This window comes from Myripristis murdjan, chromosome 17 (genome assembly GCF_902150065.1).
Source record: "Myripristis murdjan chromosome 17, fMyrMur1.1, whole genome shotgun sequence".
In the NCBI taxonomy this organism is placed as follows: Eukaryota; Metazoa; Chordata; class Actinopteri; order Holocentriformes; family Holocentridae; genus Myripristis; species Myripristis murdjan.
The window spans coordinates 31284863-31307489 of NC_043996.1; the positions used below are offsets into that span (position 1 = coordinate 31284863).

Consider the following 22627-nt stretch of genomic DNA (forward strand, 5'->3'; position numbering starts at 1 on the left):
TTCACCTGACCCGCTGCTTGCTTACCTGTTACCAGACCCGCTGCCCCAACAACCACCAACATTGCCTGCTCCGAAACAGTACCGTAGCCCCCTCATGTACTTTTGCCAATAAAGTGAGCCCTTCCATCCAGCCTCAGTTACCTGCTCATGGGCTCCCTTCACCAGACCTGGCTCCCAGGTTCTTCCCCTAAGAAATCCTCCTGCTGTCAGAATGAAGGACCGTTCATATTCACCTGAACCCTGTTGTTGCTTACCTGGCATCTGCTCCTTCTTACCTGTAGTCTGTGTCCCCTGTGATAAGTCTAATAAAAGTCATTACAAACTTTTACACTGGTGTTGTGTTGTCAAATATCAGCTCAAATCAAACCCAGTCAATGAAATTAAATCAAATCAAACTGAAACAAATCTAATCAAAACTCTGATTGTGTCAGATATCACAGACAGAAACAGACAAATGAAATTCTAACCAGGATGGAGTACCGGACTCCAGATATTTAAAGAAAACAAACAAAAAAAAAATTAAAAAAATGGATGCTCTGAAATGGATGGACTGCTGCAGGAGGTGCACAGTAAAAGGCTTGTCATCTGTTTTTTATTGTGCAAGAAAGTGACTCTCAAACAAGTGAGGACGAGTGAATGGACACATGCCTGCATGCATTCTTGAGAACTAATTATGTTCTTGAGAACCGATTAGTTTTAGAACCAGTTGCGGCCCATTGTTCTGATCTCTCTGCCAGGAAGCCTTCAGCTCCACCAGCCAGCCTTGCCTCATCAGCCAGTCAGCCACACCACTTCGCCTGGGCCTGCCATCCCTTCACCCTCCTTCATCCTCGATAACATAAACTTCATGGGTATGCTCTCAGTCCTGTCAGGACAAGCTGCCTGTTGAGAAGAGTGTTATAGTGGAGGTGTGTGTGTGTGTGTGTGTGGGTGAGTGTGGAGGATGAGGGGAGTATGGGAATCAGCCCTGAACACTGATGGGAAATCAGAGCATTCACAAGAAATGAGACTCAGCTGGCGAGATGCCAGCCTCCTCGTCTTCATGAATAAATTCCATCCGTCCACATCAGTCAGTCAGTCGTTTTCCTCCTGTGAGTGAACACTGTCTCTCTGAGGAAACACCACCTTGTCACTCTCATCATTATTTCTCCATGTTTTCAGGTATGTTGTCCGTATTGACTAAGTTAGAGAATAGTTTTGCCGTGGATGGTGAAGTGTGTATGTGAGCCATGCAGATGTTTGTTAGTGGACCTAGTGTGTCCGCCATTTGGTGAAATCATATATACAAATGTAGATGTATCTTACACTGTTGTTTTATATTAATTATTTAATCCGTTTAATAAGTTTTGAGATACATTGCTGAACTACAGCTGCATATTATTTACCAGTAATTAATGAGAAACGTGAATTATGTTTCAGAGTATTACTTTAGGTTCTACAGTCGTAACTGAAAGGGTTTCTATCCTACTACAACTAACCTGTTGGGTAAATCTGTTTGTAAACTGCTGATATTTCTGATGATTTCTGATGATGATGTTCACCTTATTACTCTTGTGATTATTCCTCCGTTTTCAGGGGCATAATGTGTGTGTGTGTGTTTGTGTGTCTGTGTGTGTGTGTGTCCCAGGTATTACTAATGTTACACAGTCATGTTGTGGGGACTCACCTCCCTTATAGAGACACAAAGTCCCCTTCATGAAAATCATTAATTTTAGGGGTGAAGGCTTGAAGGTGAGCTAACTTTAGGGTTAGGTTGAGGTTAGAGTTAGGTGGGTAGTGGTTTGGGTTAAGGTTAAGGTAAGTTTCCAGGAAATTAATGTAAGTCAGTATAACATCCTCTGAAGTGGTGGAAACATGACGTTCTGCTTTTAAGTGTCTGTCATGTCTTGATGACATCAAGTCTTGGATGGCCCTGAACTTTTTAAATTTTACTGAAAAGAAAACAGAGGTGATGGTGTTTGGCCCCAGCAGCTCCTGTGAACCCCTCCCCCCTGTTGATTTGGGTCCTTTGGCAATTTATGCAAAGCCAACAGTTTCCAACTTGGGTTTTAAGGTGAAGCCCTTTCTTGTACATCAGCACTTTGAAACAGTAATCCATGCTGGATAACTGTAACACACTTTATTTTGGAGTCAACCAGTCCTCACTTGCACTAGGACTAACTAGAGCTCGTAAGAGGGAGCACATAACTCCTATCCTGGCCTCTCTCCACTGGCTGCCTGTGCACTTTAGAGTTCATTTTAAGATTCTTTTATTTGTTTTTAAATCTTTAAATTGCCTCGCCCCACCTTACCTCTCTGAGCTACTCAATCCTTACGCTCCTGCCCGGTGCCTCAGGTCAGCTGATCAGCTGCTCCTGGAGGTACAGAGGACAAAGTGAATGCTCAGAGGGGATCAGGTTTTTTCTGTTGCTGTCCCCAAACTGTGGAATGACTTACCTTTGCACATTAGACAGGCCTCGTCACTGTCCGTCTTAAAACCCATCTTAACCCATCTTAAAACCCATTTGAGAGTTACTATTCCTTTTTTCAGATAAAAAAGGAACGTCTGAAAAAAGGATTAGTAACTCTCATGTGAAAAAGTAGACCCATTTTTACCATTGGCTTTCAACCCAGCATGAGACGTCGCTCTGGTTTATTTGTTTTATTGTTTTTATTGTTTTTACTGTTTTAATTGCTCTTACTGTTTTGTTGTTTTATGATCACTTATGTACAGCACTTTGTTTCAGCTGTTTTTTTTTTTTTAAAGTGCTCTATAAAGTTGAGTTGAGTTGAATTGAGTGCCTAATCTCAGAAACTGTCGGGTCTAACAGCCTAAACTTTCATGCCTGTACCAAGAAGAACCTCATGTGGTTGCGGTGACTCAAAACCTTTTTTAACAATTTGTTTTTGCTAGCTTCACTCTCTCTCTTAATTGACTGTCTAGCTTGCACAACCACCTTTGCACTGTCTCTCTATCTGTCCATGTGTATTAGAGATATTAGAGATATTCCACCTCCAAGAAAATATGTTTCCATGTTTCCAAGTGTTTTTTCTTCTCCTTGTTGGTAGTGACTTACTGCCTCAAGTGATGGAGTTCAAGTGTCTCGGGGTTTTGTTCACAGCTGAAGGTAAAATGAAGAGGGACATTGACAGGTAGATCAGGGCAGTGGCAGCAGTTAAATGGTCAATGTACAGGACCGTTATGGTGAAGAAGAAGTTGAGCTAAAGGCAAGACTCTTGATTTATTGATCAGTCTGTGTTCCAACCCTCACCTGTGGTCATGAGCTCTGTGTAGTGACCAAAAGAATGAGATCACAGATACGAGTGGCAGAAATGGGTTTCCTCTGCAGGGTGGCTGGACACACCCTTAGAAAGAGGGTGAGGAGCTCAGACATCAGACAACGAGGAGCTCGGGGACTCGCTGCTCCTCTGCATTGACAGAAGTGGGTTAAGGTGGTTCAGTGTTTTGTCAGTGGGGTCCACACCCCCGACTGACAAAAGACTGAACTGCACTCTGTTTTTCTGTCTCAGCAGCCAGTGGCTCTAATCTTGAGGTTTTGCTGTTACTGTGTCAGCTCGCATAAATTAAGCTCAAAAGGTTTAATACATTTTATAGTTTAACCCACCATTTAAAAAAAAATACTACACTATCTGCACTTCTGTGTCAGCAAAAGTTTTGTATCATGTATATTGTTTTGTTACCTCTACTTACAATTTTCTTTTGCCCATATTTTTCAGCTTTGAGTTCACTAGTTCAAGACTGTAGAAAGAAAATGTACCACTAGATGGAGCAATTAGCTCAAATGTTGTGTTAAAACCTACTGATATGCCAACTCATAAGTACGAGTATACTGACCTAACAGCATAATATCCAGTTTAGTAATGTATTAGGTATCTTCCAGTTGCCATGTGGTGCCTGTTAGTTTATCTCAGTGACATTGAGTATCTTGTTTTTATCAGTAGGTCCAACATTATTAAGTAAGCAAGTAAATAACCAGCAAGACTGCAGGAGAATCACTGGACTGAACGAACATGCTCTTGTCTATTTTCTCCAGTCGAGGCTGAATAATGGAACCTGAAGCCGTCAAGACGATAAAGGTGGCAGGGCTCGGTCGGCCCTTCAGCCTTGGGATGCTGTACGACTGTCGCCAAGACTCCCTGATCCCTGGTAAGGCTTTAAAGTCACCAAATCTAATGTTACTGGGCAAATCCAAAACATTTACATTTCATATCAGTAAGTTACCATTTTTCTCCCCTATATCTGACTGCTATAACAAAAGATCCTAATATACACTACTCACAAAAAGTTAGGGATATTTGGCTTTCGGGTGACATAGGAAAATGTAAAAAGTTCACGCTACAGTGATATTATATCATGAAAGTAGAGCTTTTAAGTAGAAGCATACACTGGTGATTTCCTCATCTCAAACAATTTATTGAAACAAAAGCCAACAACAGTGGTGGGTATACCACAACAAAAAATGTCAATGTCTCAATAACTTGTCATGTGCCCTTGAGCATCAATTACAGCTTGACAACGACGTCTCATGCTGTTCACAAGTCGACTTATTGTCTGCTGAGGCATGGCATCCCACTCTTCTTGAAGGGCGGCCCTCAGGACATTGAGGTTCTGGGGTACAGAGCTCCGAGCCTCTACACGGCGACTAAGCTGATCCCATAGGTTTTCTATGGGATTCAGGTCTGGAGAAAGTGCAGGCCACTCCATTTGAGGGACCCCAGTCTCCAGCAGCTGTTCCCTAATCATGCGACCTTGATGAGCTGGAGCATTGTCGTCCATGAAGATGAAATTAGGCCCGTGTTGTTCATGCAGGGGCACAATGACTGGATTAATGATGTTATTCAGGTAGTATGGGCTTGTCACTGTACCATTCACAAAGTGGAGGGCAGTTCTGTACTGACTAGACACACCTGCCCACACAGTAACACCACCACCACCAAAGGCTCATCTGGTGACAACAGTGGCTGATGCATAGTGCTCTCCTTGATGTCTCCAACATCGTTGGCGGCCATCATTTCTGCTCAACATGAATCGGCTTTCATCAGAGAACAGCACTGAGGCCCACTGGTCCCTTGTCCAGCGTAAATGCTCCCTGGCCCATGCAAGACGATGACACCTGTGCCTGGTGGTGTGGTCAGGTACCCTTGCAGGTCGTCTAGCACGCAGACCATGCTGATGTAAACGGTTTCGAATGGTCTGACATGACACTTGGGTGCCTCTCACCTCCCTTAAACGTGCCTGGAGTTGAGTGGCATTCATCATCTGGTTCCACAGGGCACTGTTCACAATGAAGCGGTCATCAGTGTGGGATGTGGCCAAAGGACGTCCACTTCTATGCCTTCCTGTGACTCTTCCAGTCTCTCTGTATCTCTGTTGCAACCTACTGATGACACTCTGTGACACTCTAAGCTCAGTGGCCACTTCCGTCTGAGAACATCCTGTTTGAAGCCTCGCAATGGCGAGGTGCTGCTGATCAATTGTTAGGTGTCGTCTTGGACTTATGATGTCAAAATGTGAACAGCATGATGAGGAGGACTGTTTAAATACCAATTCTAATTGAACCAGGAAATTTATTGGTCGATTCATGGATCAAACACCTGATGTGAATTTTGCCGTTAAACTCCTTGTTAGAGAACAGCAACTTGTGCAAAAAGTACTGAAACATTGAACAGTTGGATATGTGCATTCAAAAGTTTACAGAAGGTCACATTAAGTTCACCTGTAAAGGTTATAATGCATTTTAGGTTCATCCTGAAATTTCACCCGAAAGCCAAATATCCCTAACTTTTTGTGAGTAGTGTATATTGAGTTCATTAAATAAGTTATCTGATATTATAAAACACTCCATGTGTCACTAACTTGTTTCACATAAATAGAGGAAGAACTGGATAATTATTTTCTTTATATATTTGGTGAATACATTTTTTATCTTTAAAAGGGTTTCAAATAATTTGTATAGAAAAATATCTTCTTAATTCTCAGAAATGTTCCAATTTTGAGAATTCTTAGACTTTCCCCACGATCATCATAGTACTAGAAGGATTTCTGAATACAGCTCCTGGTGTCCATCTGACCCAGGATGAAGCCGTGTGAGACTGCAGGAAGGAAAATGTACCACTAGAGGGAGATATCATCATAATTTTTCAGTTCAAGTACACATCACCTCCTTGTCGAGAATTTTGAACAGGAGCCCTTGCAGTTCAAAATACAATTTAACTGTATGTTATTATTTTTTATTATATTTACTGCTAAGAAATCCAGCCTGGCTGTGCAACAATAAAAGTGAACTTGAACGCTCCCACCCCCACTTCCCACCCTGTGTTGCAGGCATGACATTGTGGGACCCTGATGCCCTGGAGAAGGATGCACGAGAAAGACCCCAACCCAACAGTGAATTTGAGATAGTTGCATCTGAATCGATTGAGGACAAATCTTCAGCATTAAATGTCCAAGCATCCCTGAAGGCAAGTTTCTTGGCTGGACTGGTAGAGGTTGGGGGGTCTGCCAAATACCTAAATGACTGTAAGATTTCCAAAAATCAGGCCAGAATGACACTCAAATACAAAACTACAACCAAGTACCAGGAGCTGTCAATGAGACATCTTGGAAGAGACAATGTGAAGCATCCGTATGTTTTTGAAAAAGGAATAGCAACACATGTAGTCAAAGGTATCCTTTATGGGGCACAAGCCTTCTTTGTATTTGACCGTGAGGTGTCTGAAAAGGAGGATTATCAAGACATTGAAGGCAGTCTGAAGATGATGATTGAGCAGATTCCGGGCCTTGTAGTACAAGGTGAACCTTCCTGGCAAAAGACAAATGTTCAAAACTTCTCCTGCAAATTCCACGGTGACTTTAATCTTCAGAGGCATCCTGTGTCCTTTCAGGATGCAGCTGAAATCTACCAGAGTCTACCAACATTACTGGGAACAAATGGAGAAAATGCTGTGCCAGTGAAGGTCTGGCTGATGCCCCTGAAAATTTTAGATTCTGCTGCAGCTCAACTTGTCCGTCAGATAAGTATTAGATTAGTGATGGAGGCACAGAGTGTCTTGGAGGACTTCAGTGAGCTGGAAATGAGGTGCAATGATGCAATAAAAAACAGCACAACCCAACAATTCCCACAGATTGGCAAAAAGCTAAAAACCTTTAAAGAATTGCTCTCTGAGTACAAGCTGGAATTCCAGAGGACCCTGGCAAAGAAACTTCCATCAATCCGTGGAGGTGGGGAAGAGGAGGCTGTGATTGCAGAGGTGTTGAAAAAGAGACATTCTTCTCCATTCAACAGCAAAAACCTGAGTGAGTGGATGAATTGTAAAGAAAGAGAAATAAACATCTTAGAAGCACTCAGCGCTGAGCATGCTGCGTGCTTTGCTTTCACCTCACTGGAGGATGATGAACCATACCTCTCAGATTTATCAAAATACTTAAAGGAAACACCAGCGAGTCCTAAATAAATCAAATATCAGATTCATGATGTAAAAAAGGAAAATTTGTGTTTGTTGAATGAAGTATGGAATGCAATGAGGCAAAAAGCAAAGCTCTTCAATGTGTTTGGAGAGATTAACATGGACAATAATGTTAGTTTTCTTATGGCAGGCTTAGCAAATAAGAAAAAGAAAGGTGCGAGCATCCACCTTTATAAAGAAGGCTCTTTGTTCAGTGAGAACTTTGAACCTCCTTCAAAGCCTGAAAAACCAGCAGTAAGTGACACAACCCACAACAGTGTGACAGTGAAGATTTCCCCACCAAGATTTGTAGCAGAAAACATCACCCACTACTCTGTTGAGTAGTGTCAGTGGAGAAGATGACTGGCAGCAATTGACAGTATTGAAAGCTGGAGAAGTCACAGTGTCCAGTCTGGCTCCTAACACAGAGTACTTGTTCAGATGCAGAGCAGTGTGCTCAATTGGCAAAGGGCCAGCTAGTGATGTCAGTGGTCCCATTACAACCTTACCCACTAGTCCTCCAGGAAAATCTCAAGCTGAACCACATTCGAAAGAGCTGTCAGTTAGCTGGGAGAAACCTGCTGAGATTGACAAAGGTGTCAACATTTTGAGCTACATTGTAAAAACAGCTCCTGGGGTTAAACATGAAGAACCTGAATGGAACCAAATGGTTTCACAAGTTGAAGAGGCCATCATATCTGGGCTTCAGCCAGAGACAGAGTACGCTGTCAGAGTTAGATGTGATTATGGTGTGGCTGGTAGAAGCAAGGAAAGCATCACAGTTAATGTACGGACAAAAACAAAAGTGCGCCTCGCAGAATTGCTCAAACATACAAGCAAACGTCTAAATTCATCACCCTCAGTCTACAAGCTGCTTCTGAAGGAAGAGGACATGGGCATAGATGGATGCAGGTGCTACAGTTTTGGCAAAGAAAGCTCAAAACAAAATCGCACTATACTCCTTTTTGGACAAACTAGATCAGGAAAGTCCACTCTCATCAATGGAATGATCAGCTACATCGTTGGTATAAAGAGGAATGACAATTTCATAGTCTCTTTCCAGATTCAAATTAATTGATGAGGGTTCATTGAGTTCAGAAGATTAAACATCGGAAATCAGCGTATACAAAATCCACCACAACGAGAGGTTACAAATCCCATATTCTTTAACCATTATTCACAATGAAGACTGTAATTACAGAGTCTTTTCAGAGGCGTTCTTCAAACGTAGGGTCAGACAAATAATCTTAAAGCTATTCACGTCTGATAAATTAGCATGTGAGATTGATGCAGTGTGTTTGGTGATCCAGGCCTCTTTCCCATGGCCAAAATTATCATATCGCTATGTTTTTGATTCAATGCTCAAACTTTTTGAGGCAGAGAACATCAGGATTCTGGTGACATCTGCAGATGATGAGCTGCCACCAGTTCTCGAGGTAATCAAATCTTCTAAGTTCCCATGTCCTAAAACATACAGCGATCTGCCGGTTCACTTCAAATTCAACAATTCTGCATTGTTTGCAGCCAACAAACCACCAGATGGAAATAGTGCAGGTTGTGATGATGATGATGATGATGATGATGATGATGACAAACTGAATTGGGACTTAAATACTACAAACATGAGGATTCTTTGATGATTTGAACACCATACCCACCAAACAACTGACAGAGGATCCCCAAGATACAGCTCCATTTTGCAAGTTCAGATGGTGATTAAACATGTACAGATCTATCAATATGTAAATAGTCCCTGCCCATCACCTGACTGTTGGCACAGAGGCTCATAACCAGAGCCCTGTTCACACAACCAGGATGTCCTGTCCTGCTACAGTTTCATAATCTTACTGGGGAAAAACGTTTATTCAGTGAATCTCCTAGTTCCTTTAATATTGTTCAGCCAGTAGAGTCAAGGTCACACATTTTAGGAAACAGAAACAGAAGAAAACACATTTTCGAGAGGAGGGGGACTTTGAAGGTCTGGAAAAGTCAATTCAAAAATATACCACAGCTATGTTGAGTGAATGCCTTGGTTCTGTTTTTTAAGAGAATTATCATGATGTACATTAAATCCACCCAGTTTGATTATCAGGAGATATTACAGGATTCAGACTCACTGGATATAGAACCTAGACTTAATACTCTTCATATTTGATCACATCTTAAACATGGAGGTGATGTTGTTGAGTCTCTGAAGCACAGACCGTGTCTGACACACTGACGCCGTCCACAGTCATGTTTTGAGATACTTCTTTTTATACATTAAGTAACGTCTTTCATCTCTATAGACAATCAGTTTTCCAAACAGTATGTGGAGTACCACAAGGATCATTTTTAGGACCGTTACTTTTTAATTTATACATTACCCCTGGGCAGTATCATCACTTTCCATACTTATGCTGATGATACTCAGCTCTATGTGGCTGTGTCTCCTGATGACACTGGACCAATTGACTCACTTTTTCACTGCGTTTTAGATATTAAGCCCTGGATGTCACAGAATTTTTTACAGCTTTACCAGGACAAAACAGAATTACTGATTATCGGTTCAAGAGCTCAGAGAGAGAAACTGGGCTCTAAATACATTTGGACTAAAACTGAGTCAGGAGGCAAGAAATTTTGGAATGATATTTGACTCTGATTTTAATTTTAAGCCACATATACGCTATATCACAAAAACAGCATTTTATCATTTAAAAAAATATTTCCAAAGTGAGGCCATTTCTCTCTCTGAGCAATGCGGAGAGACTAATGCACGCTTTTATAACTAGCAGGCTAGACTACTGTAATGCTCTCTTTTCTGGTCTACCCAAGAATACAATTAATCAACTGCAACTGATTCAAAACTCTGCAGCGAGAGTTCTGACTCAGACCAGAAGGAGAGCACACATCACGCCTGTTTTAAAATCCTTACACTGGCTGCCTGTTAGTTTTCGTATTGTTTTTAAAGTTCTCTCATTAGTTTATAAGGCGCTGCATGGACTTGCACCAGACTATATCTCAGAGATGTTTTTATTACATGATTCAGGAAGGCTCCTCCGATCCTCCGGCTCTTGTCTTTTGGCTGTTCCACAGAGTAGAACTAAAACATCTGGCAATGCTGCTTTCAGCCACGATGCACCAAAACTCTGGAACAGCCTGCCGGAGGATCTGAGAGGAGCTAGAAACATTTTGCTTTTAAACATAGACTAAAAACTCATCTCTGTCGTCTGGCATTCATGTAGTGTCTTACAATTTTACAGTTTTATAGGTACTCTGCTTATTATTTTTATCTGTATTTGTTTTATTGTTATTTTGCCGATTGTTTCTATATATTATATTGTACATTTTATTTTACTGTTTTTAAGTTATCTGATATTATAAAACACTCCATGTGTCACTAACTTGTTTCACATAAATAGAGGAAGAACTGGATAATTATTTTCTTTATATATTTGGTGAATACATTTTTTATCTTTAAAAGGGTTTCAAATAATTTGTATAGAAAAATATCTTCTTAATTCTCAGAAATGTTCCAATTTTCAGAAATGTTCCAGTTTTTAGATTTTATTCAGTATCTTATTCTTGAGTTTTTTATTATTCCTGTATTTTATTGTTTTAAATCTTTTTATCACTCTTTTGTCTGATTATTATTTTTTCTGATTGTTTGTATATAGTATATTCTACATTTTATTTTACTGTTTTTATGTATTTTTTAGATTTTATTCAGTATCTTATTCTTGAGTTTTTTATTATTGCTGTTTTATTATTGTTCTAAATCTTTTTATCACTCTTTTGTCTGATTATTATTATTATTATTTATTCTTGATCTTTTATTTTTTTTTAATTGCACATATTTTATGAGTGTGCATTGGTCTCCAAGTTCTTTACTTCCGTTTTTATGATTATTTGTCAATCGAGATGTAAAGCACTTTGAATGTCATGTATTTGTTTGACAGGTGCTGTATAAATAAAGTTTGATTGATTGCTTGATCGTGCAGTCATACAGAAAGTTAAAATTGATTCAGTGAAACTTGTGTAAAACAGAGTCATGGTCTCAGCACAAACATTAAGAGCGTTCAGCCTTACATGCATCTGTACTTAACATTTGGTTTTCTCTGGCATTTAGAAAACTCCCTGCAGGAGGTTCATGTGTATGACAGCTGACATAAAATGTATTGACAAACACTGATTTAATGGAGTTTGATGATTGATGTCTGATGAAATGATGTGACTGATTTCACTAATCAGAAATAAAATATATGATGAATAAAAATGTACAGAATCACTGGCTGAAGTGTAATGTCTTCTGATATTTCAGCACACAACGTGTTCCTCACAGCAATGGTTGGCATAAAACTATAAAACAGTGAATTGTGAACTTTAGAAAATGGATCGCGGCAAAAGACTTTATGTTAAGAAAACAAGTGACAGCAACACACTCCAGCTCCTCTACTCAGACTGATTTATTCATGACCAACATTTCAGACCAAACTCCTGTTGGTAAAATGTGTATTAAAAATGTTGTTTAAGGGATAACAAGAAACATTCACTTTTACATTTGATGGGAACAAAGAGACTTTCACAGGAACATCACAAAATGTTTTTACAAATCCAAAATACTGTAATTCAATCAAATCTTAAAGCAGAGCGCATTAGCAAGAATTGCTAATTGAAGTACATTAATCAATGTTTCATTAATGAGGAAGTGCCATTTTGCAAGCAAATGTAGGCTGGCTGATGTCATTCCTACAAATTTGTTTTACAAGACTGAGATCTGGTTTAGCACGCAGATATGATTGATTTAAGGTTTCATTTTACAGTGAAGGTTAGGCAACAAAGTGAGTACATTAGTAATATTTTAATGTTGGAATACAAAATGAACTGATAAGTGCATTCACCAAAACACAAGTACCACGTTCCCACTTTTGGAAAGAGGTCAGCTGAATGGAACAAAGCATCATGTCCAATATCACGAGTCCAGTATACAGTAGATATGTCACATATGTGGCCGAAAGGCAGCATGTTAGCTGAAGGCTGAGGAACTCCAGGTAAATGCATCTTAAATGTGACTACAGTCTCTCACACAGGAAGTGTCCTTCCTTTGTACTTTACAGTATGCTCTGTATTTTCACAATAAAACACCTCACAGAACACATGATTAAGTCACAAAAATCAACTGAAAGTGACAAAACCAATGTATGTTTACCATGCTGAAGCCATTTAAAAAGTCACCATATACATTCCAGATCCCTTATCACATCTGGTCCAACTTGTATTTTGAATATGGTTCCAAGCATGGGATATGCACACTGGTTGTCCATTAATTGACCTATATCTGAAGGTTTTTTTCAACATTGCATCAACATTGTAGAATATTTAAAAATGATATCACCTTCATATGTAAAAAGCAAAGGTCTTAAGATGACCCCATAACTTGACCCATCATGAGCTTTGCTTCTCCTCCACAGATGTCAGGGCGGTCTTCAGTTTTTTCAAACGCTGGAATGAAACTTGTTCACTGGGACTCAAACGTTACGGTGCTGCACTCTCTGCACTTGGCAAATCAAGGGACGCTGATTTATTTTCTACTTTTTTCGTATCAGTTGTGGACATTTTACTGCTGAGTGAATGAAGAGACACTGAACTGAACTGTCATGTTTACATTTTTCACTACTGCTGTCACTCAAACTGGTTTTGAAGTGTTTTTCTATGATCATCCAACAAGCACAATTGATGTAAATTTTTATAATAAATCCCACTGCCACCTGGATCTGTAATCTTGGCCTTTGAATACCAGGCAGGAAGGAGATGAGTGACGTTTTCTACCTGCAAGATGGTCCACTTGTGTGATTTTCGACTGATTCCATTCAAGCAGAAGGATCACAAGCTCGTCTTTGGGATGAGAAAACTGCCCAGTCACCGGCTTTATGAAATGACCTGGAAAGTTTGGTTTGGAAAGAGATTTGAAAGCCAGAAATCCCTGAAGTAATCAACCGTAATCAACCTTCAGATTCTTAGAAAAATGCCAGAATTGTGAGAATAAATTCAGAATTCTGACATTTCTCCAAATGTTGAGATTAAAGTCAGAACTCTGAGATTAATCTCACAACTCAGTTCTAACTCTGTAACAGATGTAACGTTGCATGTCATCTGTAAACTGTCGAACGCTCAGTTTGCTTTGTGTTGCGAAACAAGTTTTAGTTTGTCGAGCTATACTTTTTTGAAAGATTTTTTTTTGGTATTTCTGCTTCATTTGCCAGTCAGAGTAGAGAGAAACAGGAAAGGAAATGTCAGAGGAGAGAGAGGATGACCTGTAGCAAAAGGCCTGAGGTCGGATTTGAACCCAGGACCTTGCAATCAGGACTCAGCCTTGATAAGTGGGATTTTATCCACTGAGCTACAGGGACGCCCCAGAACTGTACTTTGTTGACAGAGATTTAAAATCAGTAATTTCAAATATATTGTGACGTTTCATTTGAGATAAAAACAGTTCTGATGGCACAAAATCATAACTGTTGTCAAAAAATGATATTAACATTTGAAGCCTGTGAGGTCTTCTACTCACTAGATTCAGGTGAGAGCGATGTCTGCCATCTGAGAGCGTGACTGGCCGGTTGATGGAAAACATTACAGTAAATGTTCAATTTGCCATCAATTTACACAAAACTGTCAATATCTGAAATCTACACAGTTGATGCCTTGCCTAAAAAAATAATCAGAGGTTAAAGTAATGATGAAATAGCATAATAAAATTGTTAAAAAAGAAAAGATAGAAAAAATAGATAGGATAGCAGTTTATTTACCATTTAGATATTGATATTTTGATATGTCAGTGGTATCATTTTATTATTATTATCATATTATACTAAGTAGGACTCTTGTCTCATGCACAGAACAGGGTGGGACTGGATTTGTGTTTTGAACTGGCTGTCAGAGACTTTATCAGCTTGATAGGAAGAAAGTAAGCTCTGCACACTGAGGGGAAGTCAGACCATTTCCAAGAAAGCAGCCTCTGTTGGTGAGACTGCAGCCTCCTCCTCCTCCTCCTCCTGAAAACACTCTGTGTCAGAGGAGGAAGAGTAGAGGCTCCTCCCTACAGACGATGAAGACAGACGCCACACTTTATCTCAGCGAGACACGACTCCTGTAAGTACCTCTCTGCATTACATCTGATGTTGTTACCATGTACGTGTGACAGTGCTACTTACTGCCTTAGAGGTGTGTGTGTGTGTGTGTGTGTGTGTGTGTCTGGGGGAACACAGTGAATGTAGGGAGATATCCCACCTTCATGAGTGTTTGTGAGATGAAGGAAATGTGGAACCATTTAGGAACCAAATGATTTGTTCTCCTGTGGTTCTCCAACCAGTCAGCAACACAGAGCCTCAATGTGAGTGGAAATCTCCAAAAAAAAAAAGGTTAATCAATAAACCAATAAACTATCTGCAGTTCTTTGTTGGCAACAGACATTTTGGCAAAATAAAAACTACCTACCTCTTTTTCTCATATTCTCCAGCTTCTTTCCTCACAATTTGTCAGAGGATAAAATGTTCATGTTTAAGTACTAACATACCACCAGGAGTTCACTAGTTCAAGACTGCAGAAGGAAAATGTACCACTAGATGGAGCAATTAGCTCAAATGTTGTGGTAAAACCTACTGATTTGCTAACTCAATAGCATGAGCATACTAACAGCGTAATATCCAGTTTATTTATTAGTAATGTATTAGGTATCTTCTAGGGGCCCTGCGGTGCCTGTTAGTTTATCTCATTTACATTGAGTATCTTGTTTTTATCAGTGATTCCAACATTATTAAGGAAGCAAGTAAATAACCAGCAGGACTGCAGGAGAGTCACTGGACTGAACGAACATGCTCTTGTCTATTTTCTCCAGTCGAGGCTGAGTAATGGAACCTGAAGCCGTCAAGACGATAGAGCTGGCAGCGCTTGGTCGGCCTTTCAGCCTCGGGATGCTGTACGACTGTCGCCAAGACTCCCTGATCCCTGGTAAGGCTTTAAAGTCACCAAATCTAATGTTACTGGGCAAATCCAAAACATTTACATTTCAAAGTTTCATATCAGTAAGTTACCATTTTTCTCCCCGATATCTGACTGCTATAACAAAAGATCCTAATCTATATTAAGTTCATTAAATAAATTATCTGATATTATAAAACACTCCATGCATCACAGGTCTTGTTTGGATAAGTCCTAATTTATTTGACATAAACAGAGAAAGAACTGGATAATTATTAATGGATATTGTTGGTGAATACATTTTTATTGTTACAAGGGTTTCAACTAATTTGTATGGAAAAACATCTTCTAATTTCTCAGAAAAGTTACAATTTGGAGAAATCTTAGACTTTCTCCACAAGCAGCAGCACAGTACTGGGAGGATTTCTGAATACAGCTCCTGGTGTCCGTCTGACCCAGGATGAAGCCGTGTGAGACTGCAGGAAGGAAAATGTACCTCTAGAGGAAGATATCATCATAATTTTTCAGTTCAAGTACACATCAACTCCTTGTCTAGAATTTTGAAGAGGAACCCACTGCTGTTCAAAATACAATTTAACTGTGTGTTATTATTTTTTTCTTTTATTTACTGCTAAGAAATCCAGCCTGGCTGTGCAGCAATAAAAGTAAACTTGACTCCTCACTTCCCACCCTGTGTTGCAGGCATGACATTGTGGGACCCTGATGCCCTGGAGAATGATGCACGAGAAAGACCCCAACCCAACAGTGAATTTGAGATAGTTGCATCTGAATCCACTGAGGACAAATCTTCAGCATTAAATGTTGACGCCTCCCTGAAGGCAAGTTTCTTGGGTGGGCTGGTACAGGTTGAGGGCTCTGCCAAATACCTAAAAGACAGTAAGATTTCCAAAAATCAGGCCAGAGTGACACTCAAATACAAAACTACAACCAAGTTCCAGGAGATGTCAATGAATCATCTTGGAAGAGACAATGTGAAGCATCCGTATGTTTTTGATAAAGGAATAGCAACACATGTAGTCACAGGTATACTTTATGGGGCACAAGCCTTCTTTGTATTTGACCGTGAGGTGTCTGAAAAGAAGGATCATCAAGACATTGAGGGCAACATGAAGGTGATGATTCAGAAGATTCCCCGCCTTGCAATTGAAGGTGAAGGTTCCCTGCAAATGAGTGAAACAGACATTTCAAATGTTCAAAACTTCTCCTGCAAATTCCATGGTGACTTTAACCTTCAAAGGAATCCTGTGTCCTTTCAGGATGCAATACAAGTCTACCAGAGTCTTCCAAAATTACTGGGAGCAAATGGAGAAAATGCCGTGCCAGTCAAGGTCTGGCTGATGCCCCTGAAAAGTTTAGATTCTGCTGCAGCTCAACTTGTCCGTCAGATAAGTATTAGATCAGTGATGGAGGCACAGAGCGTCCTGGAGGACTTGAGTGAGCTAGAAATGAGGTGCAATGATGCAATGAAAAACAGCACAACCCAACAATTCCCACAGATTGGAAAAAAGCTAAAAACCTTTAAAGAATTGCTCTCTGAGTACAAGCTGGAATTCCAGAGGACCCTGGCAAAGAAACTTCCATCAATCCGGGGAGGAGGGGAAGAGGAGGCTGTACTTGCAGAGGTGTTGAAAAAGAGACATTCTTCTCCATTCAACAGCAAAAACCTGAGTGAGTGGATGAGTTGTAAAGAGAGAGAAATCAGCATTTTAAAATCAATCACCAACATGATGAAAAACACCAAGATTGTCACATCTCGCCATGCACTAGACGAGGAAATCCTCAGTGCTGAGCATGCTGTGTGCTTTGCTTTCACCTCACTGGAGGATGATGAACCATACCTCTTAGATTTATCAAAATACTTAAAGGAAACACCCCAACCTGAGAGTCCTATAAAAATTTCATATCAGACTTATGATGTAGAGAAGGAACAGTGGTACTTTCCACAGGAGGTGATGGATGCTGTGAGGCAAAAAGCAAAGCTCTTCATTGATTTTGCAGAGGCCAACATGGACCAGAAAAACATTAAGTTCCTGGCAGCAGGTATAGCAAATGAGAAGCCCAAAGGAGCAAGCATTCACCTTTATAAAGAGTGTACTTTCACTCCTGAGAACTTTGAACCTCCTTCAAAGCCTGAAAAACCAGCAGTAAGTGACACAACCCACAACAGTGTGACAGTGAAGATTTCCCCACCAGGATTCGGAGCAGAAAACATCACCCACTACTCTGTTGAGTACTGTGTCAGTGGAGAAGATGACTGGCAGCAAATGACAGTATTGACAGCTGGAGAAGTCACAGTGTCCAGTCTGACTCCTAACACAGAGTACTTGTTCAGATGCAGAGCAGTGTGCTCAGTTGGAAAAGGGCCAGTCAGTAAAGACAGTGGTCCCATTACAACCTTACCCACTAGTCCTCCTGGAAAACTGCAAGTTGATCCAAATTCACGAGAGATATCAGTTAGCTGGGAGAAACCTGCTGAGATTGGCAAAGGTGTCAACAGTTTGAGCTACATTGTAGAGTATGCAATAACTGCTCCTGGTGTGAAACATGAAGACCTTGAATGGAACCAAATGGAGTCAAAAGCTAAAAAGGCCATCATATCTGGGCTTCAGCCAGAGACAGAGTACGCTGTCAGGGTCAGATGTGATTGTGGTGTAGCTGGTAGAAGCAAGGAAAGTAACACAGTTAATGTGTGGACAAAAAAACAAGTGCACCTCGCAGAATTGCTCAAACATACAAGCAAACTCATAAATCCTGCAACATCCTCAGTCTACAAGCTGCCTCTGAAGGAAGAGGACATGGGCATAGATGGATGCAGGTGCTACAGTTTTGGCAAAGAAAGCTCAAAACAAAATAGTACTATACTCCTTTTTGGACAAAACGGATCAGGAAAGTCCACTCTCATCAATGGAATGATCAACTACATCGTTGGTGTAGAGAGGAATGACAATTTCAGATTCAAATTAACTGAGGAGGCTTCATTGAGTTCAGAAGATGAAATGCCAGGATTCGACATTTACAAAATCCACCACCAAGAGGGGTTTAAAATCCAATATTCTTTAACCATTATTCACAATCAAGGCTTTGATGATAAAATGGATGAAGATGATCATTCCTTTCTTGGGTTAGCCTGTGCGTCTTTATGCAAAGCTGTGATCACACAAGTCTTGTACAAGCTCTTCATATCTGATAAGTTAGCCCGTGAGATTAATGCAGTGTGTTTGGTGATCCAGGCCTCTTTTCCAGGGCCAACAATACCACATCACTGTATGTTTGATTCAGTGCTCAAACTTTTTGATGAAGATGTGGCAGAGAACATCAGGATTCTGGTGACATCTGCAGATGATGAGCTGCCACCAGTTCTCGAGGTAATCAAATCATCTAAGTTCCCATGTCCTAAAACAGACAGCGGTCTGCCGGTTCACTTCAAATTCACTAATTCTGCATTGTTTGCAGCCAACAATCCACCAGATGGAAATAGTGCAGGTTGTGATGACGACGATGATGATGATGATGATGATGATGACACACTCAATTGGCACATAAATACTAAAAACATGATGAAGTTCTTTGCTGATTTGAACACCATACCCACCAAACGAATGTCTGTAACAGAGGAGCCTCCCCTTCAAGCTAAGATAGTGTACAATTTTTTTTCAAGTTCAGACAGTGATTAAACATGCACAAATCTATGAATATGTAAATAGTCCCTGCCCATCACCTGCCTGCTGGCACAGCAGCTCGTAACCAGTTCCCTGTTCACACAACCAGGACATCCTGTCGTGTGACACTCATGAAAATTGTGCTGTATTTCATAATCTAACCATGAAAAAAAAAAAAAATTTCAGGGAATCTCCTAGTTCCTTTAATATTCTTCAAGCGAAGCAGCAATTTCTGGTTGGTCTTATTTTTTTTTTTATAAAACAAAACTCAAGCAGCAGTCCAGGCGGAGCTGCTGCTAATGATATGCAAATCAGCACCCCATGAGCTGATGGCTGATTGGTTGTGGGATTTGTGGCCCGGGGTCGTCTCAGTCTCTCTCTCACACACACACACACACACTCCTCCACTATGAGATTCTTCTCAACAGACAGCTTGTCCTGACAGGATTTAGAGCATACCCATAAAGTTGAATCCGTAGAGGAGTGGGAAAACACCTCTTGAGAGCAGATACAGCCAGTAGAGTCGAGGTCACACATTTTAGGAAACAGAAACAGAAGAAAACACATTTTCGGGAGGAGGGGGACTTTGAAGGTCTGGGACCTCAGCTATGTTGAGTGACCGCCTCAGTGTGACTATCTGGTTTTTCAGAGAATCATCATGATGTACATCAAATCCACACTATTTGATTATCAGGAGATATTACATGATTCAGACTCACTGGATATAGAACCTAGACTTAATACTCTTCATATTTGATCACATCTTAAACATGGAGGCAATGTTGTTGAGTCTCTGAAGCACAGTCCATTGTCTTACACACTGACGCCGTCCACAGTCATGTTTTGAGATACTTCTCTTTATACATTAAGTGACATCTTGCACTCATACAGAAAGTTAAAACAGATTGAGTGAAACTTGTGTAAAACAGAGTCATGGTCTCAGCACAAACATTAAGAGAGTTCAGCCTTACATGCATCTGTACTTTACATTTGGTTTTCATTTGGCATTTAGAAAACTCCCTGCAGGAGGTTCATGTGTATGACAGCTGACATAAAGTGTACTGACAGACACTGATTTAATATCACAGCAGATGAAGCTTTAACCCTGTTGTGCTTCATTAAGTGACAGAATGGAGTTTGATTACTGATGTTGTTTGATGACATGATGTGACTGAATTCGCAAATCAGAAATAAAATATATAATGAATAAAAAAAGGTACACAATCACTGACTGAAGTGTTTTTCTAATGTCTTCTGATATTTCAGTAAACAACTTGTTCCTGGCAGTGATAGCCGCCATAAAACCATAAAATGTTATGTTTCTTTCCTAACTTCATATTAAATGTCTTATCAGGGATCACTGGTTCTTGGCAACAGTCATACAGCATCCCAAGGCCCGACCACATCCACCAAAGCTGGAAGACCTCCACTTCAAAACTTATTCCAGCACCTTGAAGGAAAACAAACAGGCCTATTCCAGCTTCATTCATTCTTTAAGCAGCATCACAGTCATCATGTGGCTAAAAGAGATACGTCATCACTTGGCCCTGTGCTGTAATACCTTTAGGGATAAAAACAAACTTCCTTTTTCTTTTTGACTGATATGGACTGATGGACTTGTCTTATGAGGAGGCTGGCATCTCACCAACTGAGTCTCATTTCTTATGAATGCTCTGACTTTCTGTCAGTGTGCAGGGCTGATCCCCATACTCCCCTCATCCTCCTTCACACACACACACACACACACACACACACACACACACACCTCCACCTCCACCTCCACTATAAAATTCTTCTCAACAGACAGCTGAATTGAATGCCAATGTGGAAAATTGCTGTGTTCCAGTTGATTTATTTATAATCACTATTGCAGTTTCTAAGCTTTAAAGGCCCATGTACTGCAGAAAACAACCTCATTTGGGCATTCTTGACTCTCAACTGTGTGTGATCTAGGCTAATCAAAGGCACATTTATTAAGGTAACAATAATTACTTGTTTGTGGCAGCACTTTTTCTGACCAATCTGACAAAAAGCAGGTGTTTGCACATTTTTGGCTTTATGCACAGTTTGTGCACACAGTTTTTATCACAGCCTGCTCGGGCCCTTACCTGGTACTGCAGTATCTTTCCATCACCCCCACCTCTGTCTCATTCACTGGCCAGCCAGACCCCATCATCAGCCTGGTTGCTTCCTGGTTTCTTCTCAGCTTGTTTCTGACCGTCTCTCCTCATCTCTGACCTTCTGTTCCTCACTGCAACATTTGCCTGTTGGTTTCCTGGTTCTCGTCTACCTGTGGCTGTGTGGCGTTCACAAGCTTCTGCTTCACTGGGGGAGATCGCCATTCACCCTGTCTGCCAATCATCAGTCATCAGAGACTCTCAGTGTGAGAAACATCCAGCCTTTGCAAGTGCTTCAGGTGTGTGTGTACCTACCTGCTGGCTCCGTTGTCCTCAGCTTGTCCCCAACGTACCATTCATCTGCTCCTTCCTGGTTCACCTGACCTGCTGCTTGCTTACCAGTTACCAGACCTGCTGCCCCGATGACCACCAACATTGCCTGCTCTGAAACGGTACAGTAGCCCCCTCATGTACTTTTGCCAATAAAGTGAGCCCTTCCATCCAGCCTCAGTTACCTGCTCATGGGCTCCCTTCACCAGACCTGGCTCCCAGGTTCTTCCCCTAAGAAATCCTCCTGCTGTCAGAACTAAGGACCGTTCATACTCACCTGAACCCTGTTGTTTCTTACCTGGCATCTGCTCCTTCTTACCTGTAGTCTGTGTCCCCTGTGATAAGTCTAATAAAAGTCATTACAAACTTTTACACTGGTGTTGTGTCATCAAATATCAGCTCAAATCAAATCCAGTCAATGAAATTAAATCAAATCAAACTGAAACAAATCTAATCAAAACTCTGATTGTGGCAGATATCACAGACAGAAACAGACAAATGAAATTCTAACCAGGATGGAGTACTGGACTCCAGATACTTAAAGAAAACAAAAAACAAAATTAAAAAAAAACAAAAAAAAACAAAAAAAAAAAAAAACACTTCCGTTGCTCTGAAATGGATGGACTGCTGCAGGAGGTGTACAGTAAATGGCTTGTCATCTGTTTTTTATTGTGCAAGAAAGTGATTCTTAAACAAGTGAGGAAGAGTGAATGGAAACATGCCTGCATGCATTCTTGAGAACTAATTATGTTCTTGAGAACCGATTAGTTTTAGAAACAGTTGCGGCCCATTGTTCTGATCTCTCTGCCAGGATGCCTTCAGCTCCACCAGCCAGCCTTGCCTCATCAGCCAGTCAGCCACACCACTTCGCCTGGGCCTGCCATCCCTTCACCCTCCTGCGCTATCAATAACATAAACTTCATGGGTATGCTCTCAATCCTGTCAGGACAAGCTGCCTGTTGAGAAGAATCTTATAGTGGAGGTGTGTGTGGGCGAGTGTGGAGGATGAGGGGAGTATGGGAATCAGCCCTGAACACTGATGGGAAATCAGAGCATTCACAAGAAATGACACTCAGCTGGCGAGATGCCAGCCTCCTC

At 40.8% G+C, this 22627-nt stretch overlaps 2 protein-coding genes across 2 annotated transcripts; both read left to right on the forward strand.

Moving 5' to 3' along the window:
• Positions 1-1086: 1086 nt before the first annotated feature.
• On the forward strand, positions 1087-22538 carry LOC115375354 (stonustoxin subunit alpha-like). The gene is made up of 5 exons (XM_030074770.1): positions 1087-1161; positions 15320-15432; positions 16105-18056; positions 18654-18788; positions 22476-22538. The coding sequence occupies exons 2-5, from the start codon at positions 15333-15335 to the stop codon at positions 22536-22538; spliced, it is 2250 nt and encodes a 749-aa protein (XP_029930630.1). The 5' UTR covers positions 1087-1161; positions 15320-15332.
• LOC115375353 (verrucotoxin subunit beta-like) lies at positions 4048-7455 on the forward strand. The gene is made up of 2 exons (XM_030074769.1): positions 4048-4147; positions 6326-7455. Exons 1-2 carry the CDS (start codon positions 4048-4050, stop codon positions 7453-7455), a joined length of 1230 nt encoding a protein of 409 aa, XP_029930629.1.
• Positions 22539-22627: the final 89 nt, after the last annotated feature.

Bases quoted from the DNA above. Each gene is read 5' to 3' on its own strand.
- LOC115375353 (XM_030074769.1), top strand. From the start codon at position 4,048: ATGGAACCTGAAGCCGTCAAGACGATAAAGGTGGCAGGGCTCGGTCGG. The intron at 4,148-6,325 runs GTAAGGCTTTAA...CCTGTGTTGCAG, and splicing joins CCAAGACTCCCTGATCCCTG to GCATGACATTGTGGGACCCT.
- LOC115375354 (XM_030074770.1), top strand. From the start codon at position 15,333: ATGGAACCTGAAGCCGTCAAGACGATAGAGCTGGCAGCGCTTGGTCGG. The intron at 18,057-18,653 runs GTCAGATGTGAT...TTGGTGATCCAG, and splicing joins AGACAGAGTACGCTGTCAGG to GCCTCTTTTCCAGGGCCAAC. The intron at 18,789-22,475 runs GTAATCAAATCA...CAATCCTGTCAG, and splicing joins AGCTGCCACCAGTTCTCGAG to GACAAGCTGCCTGTTGAGAA.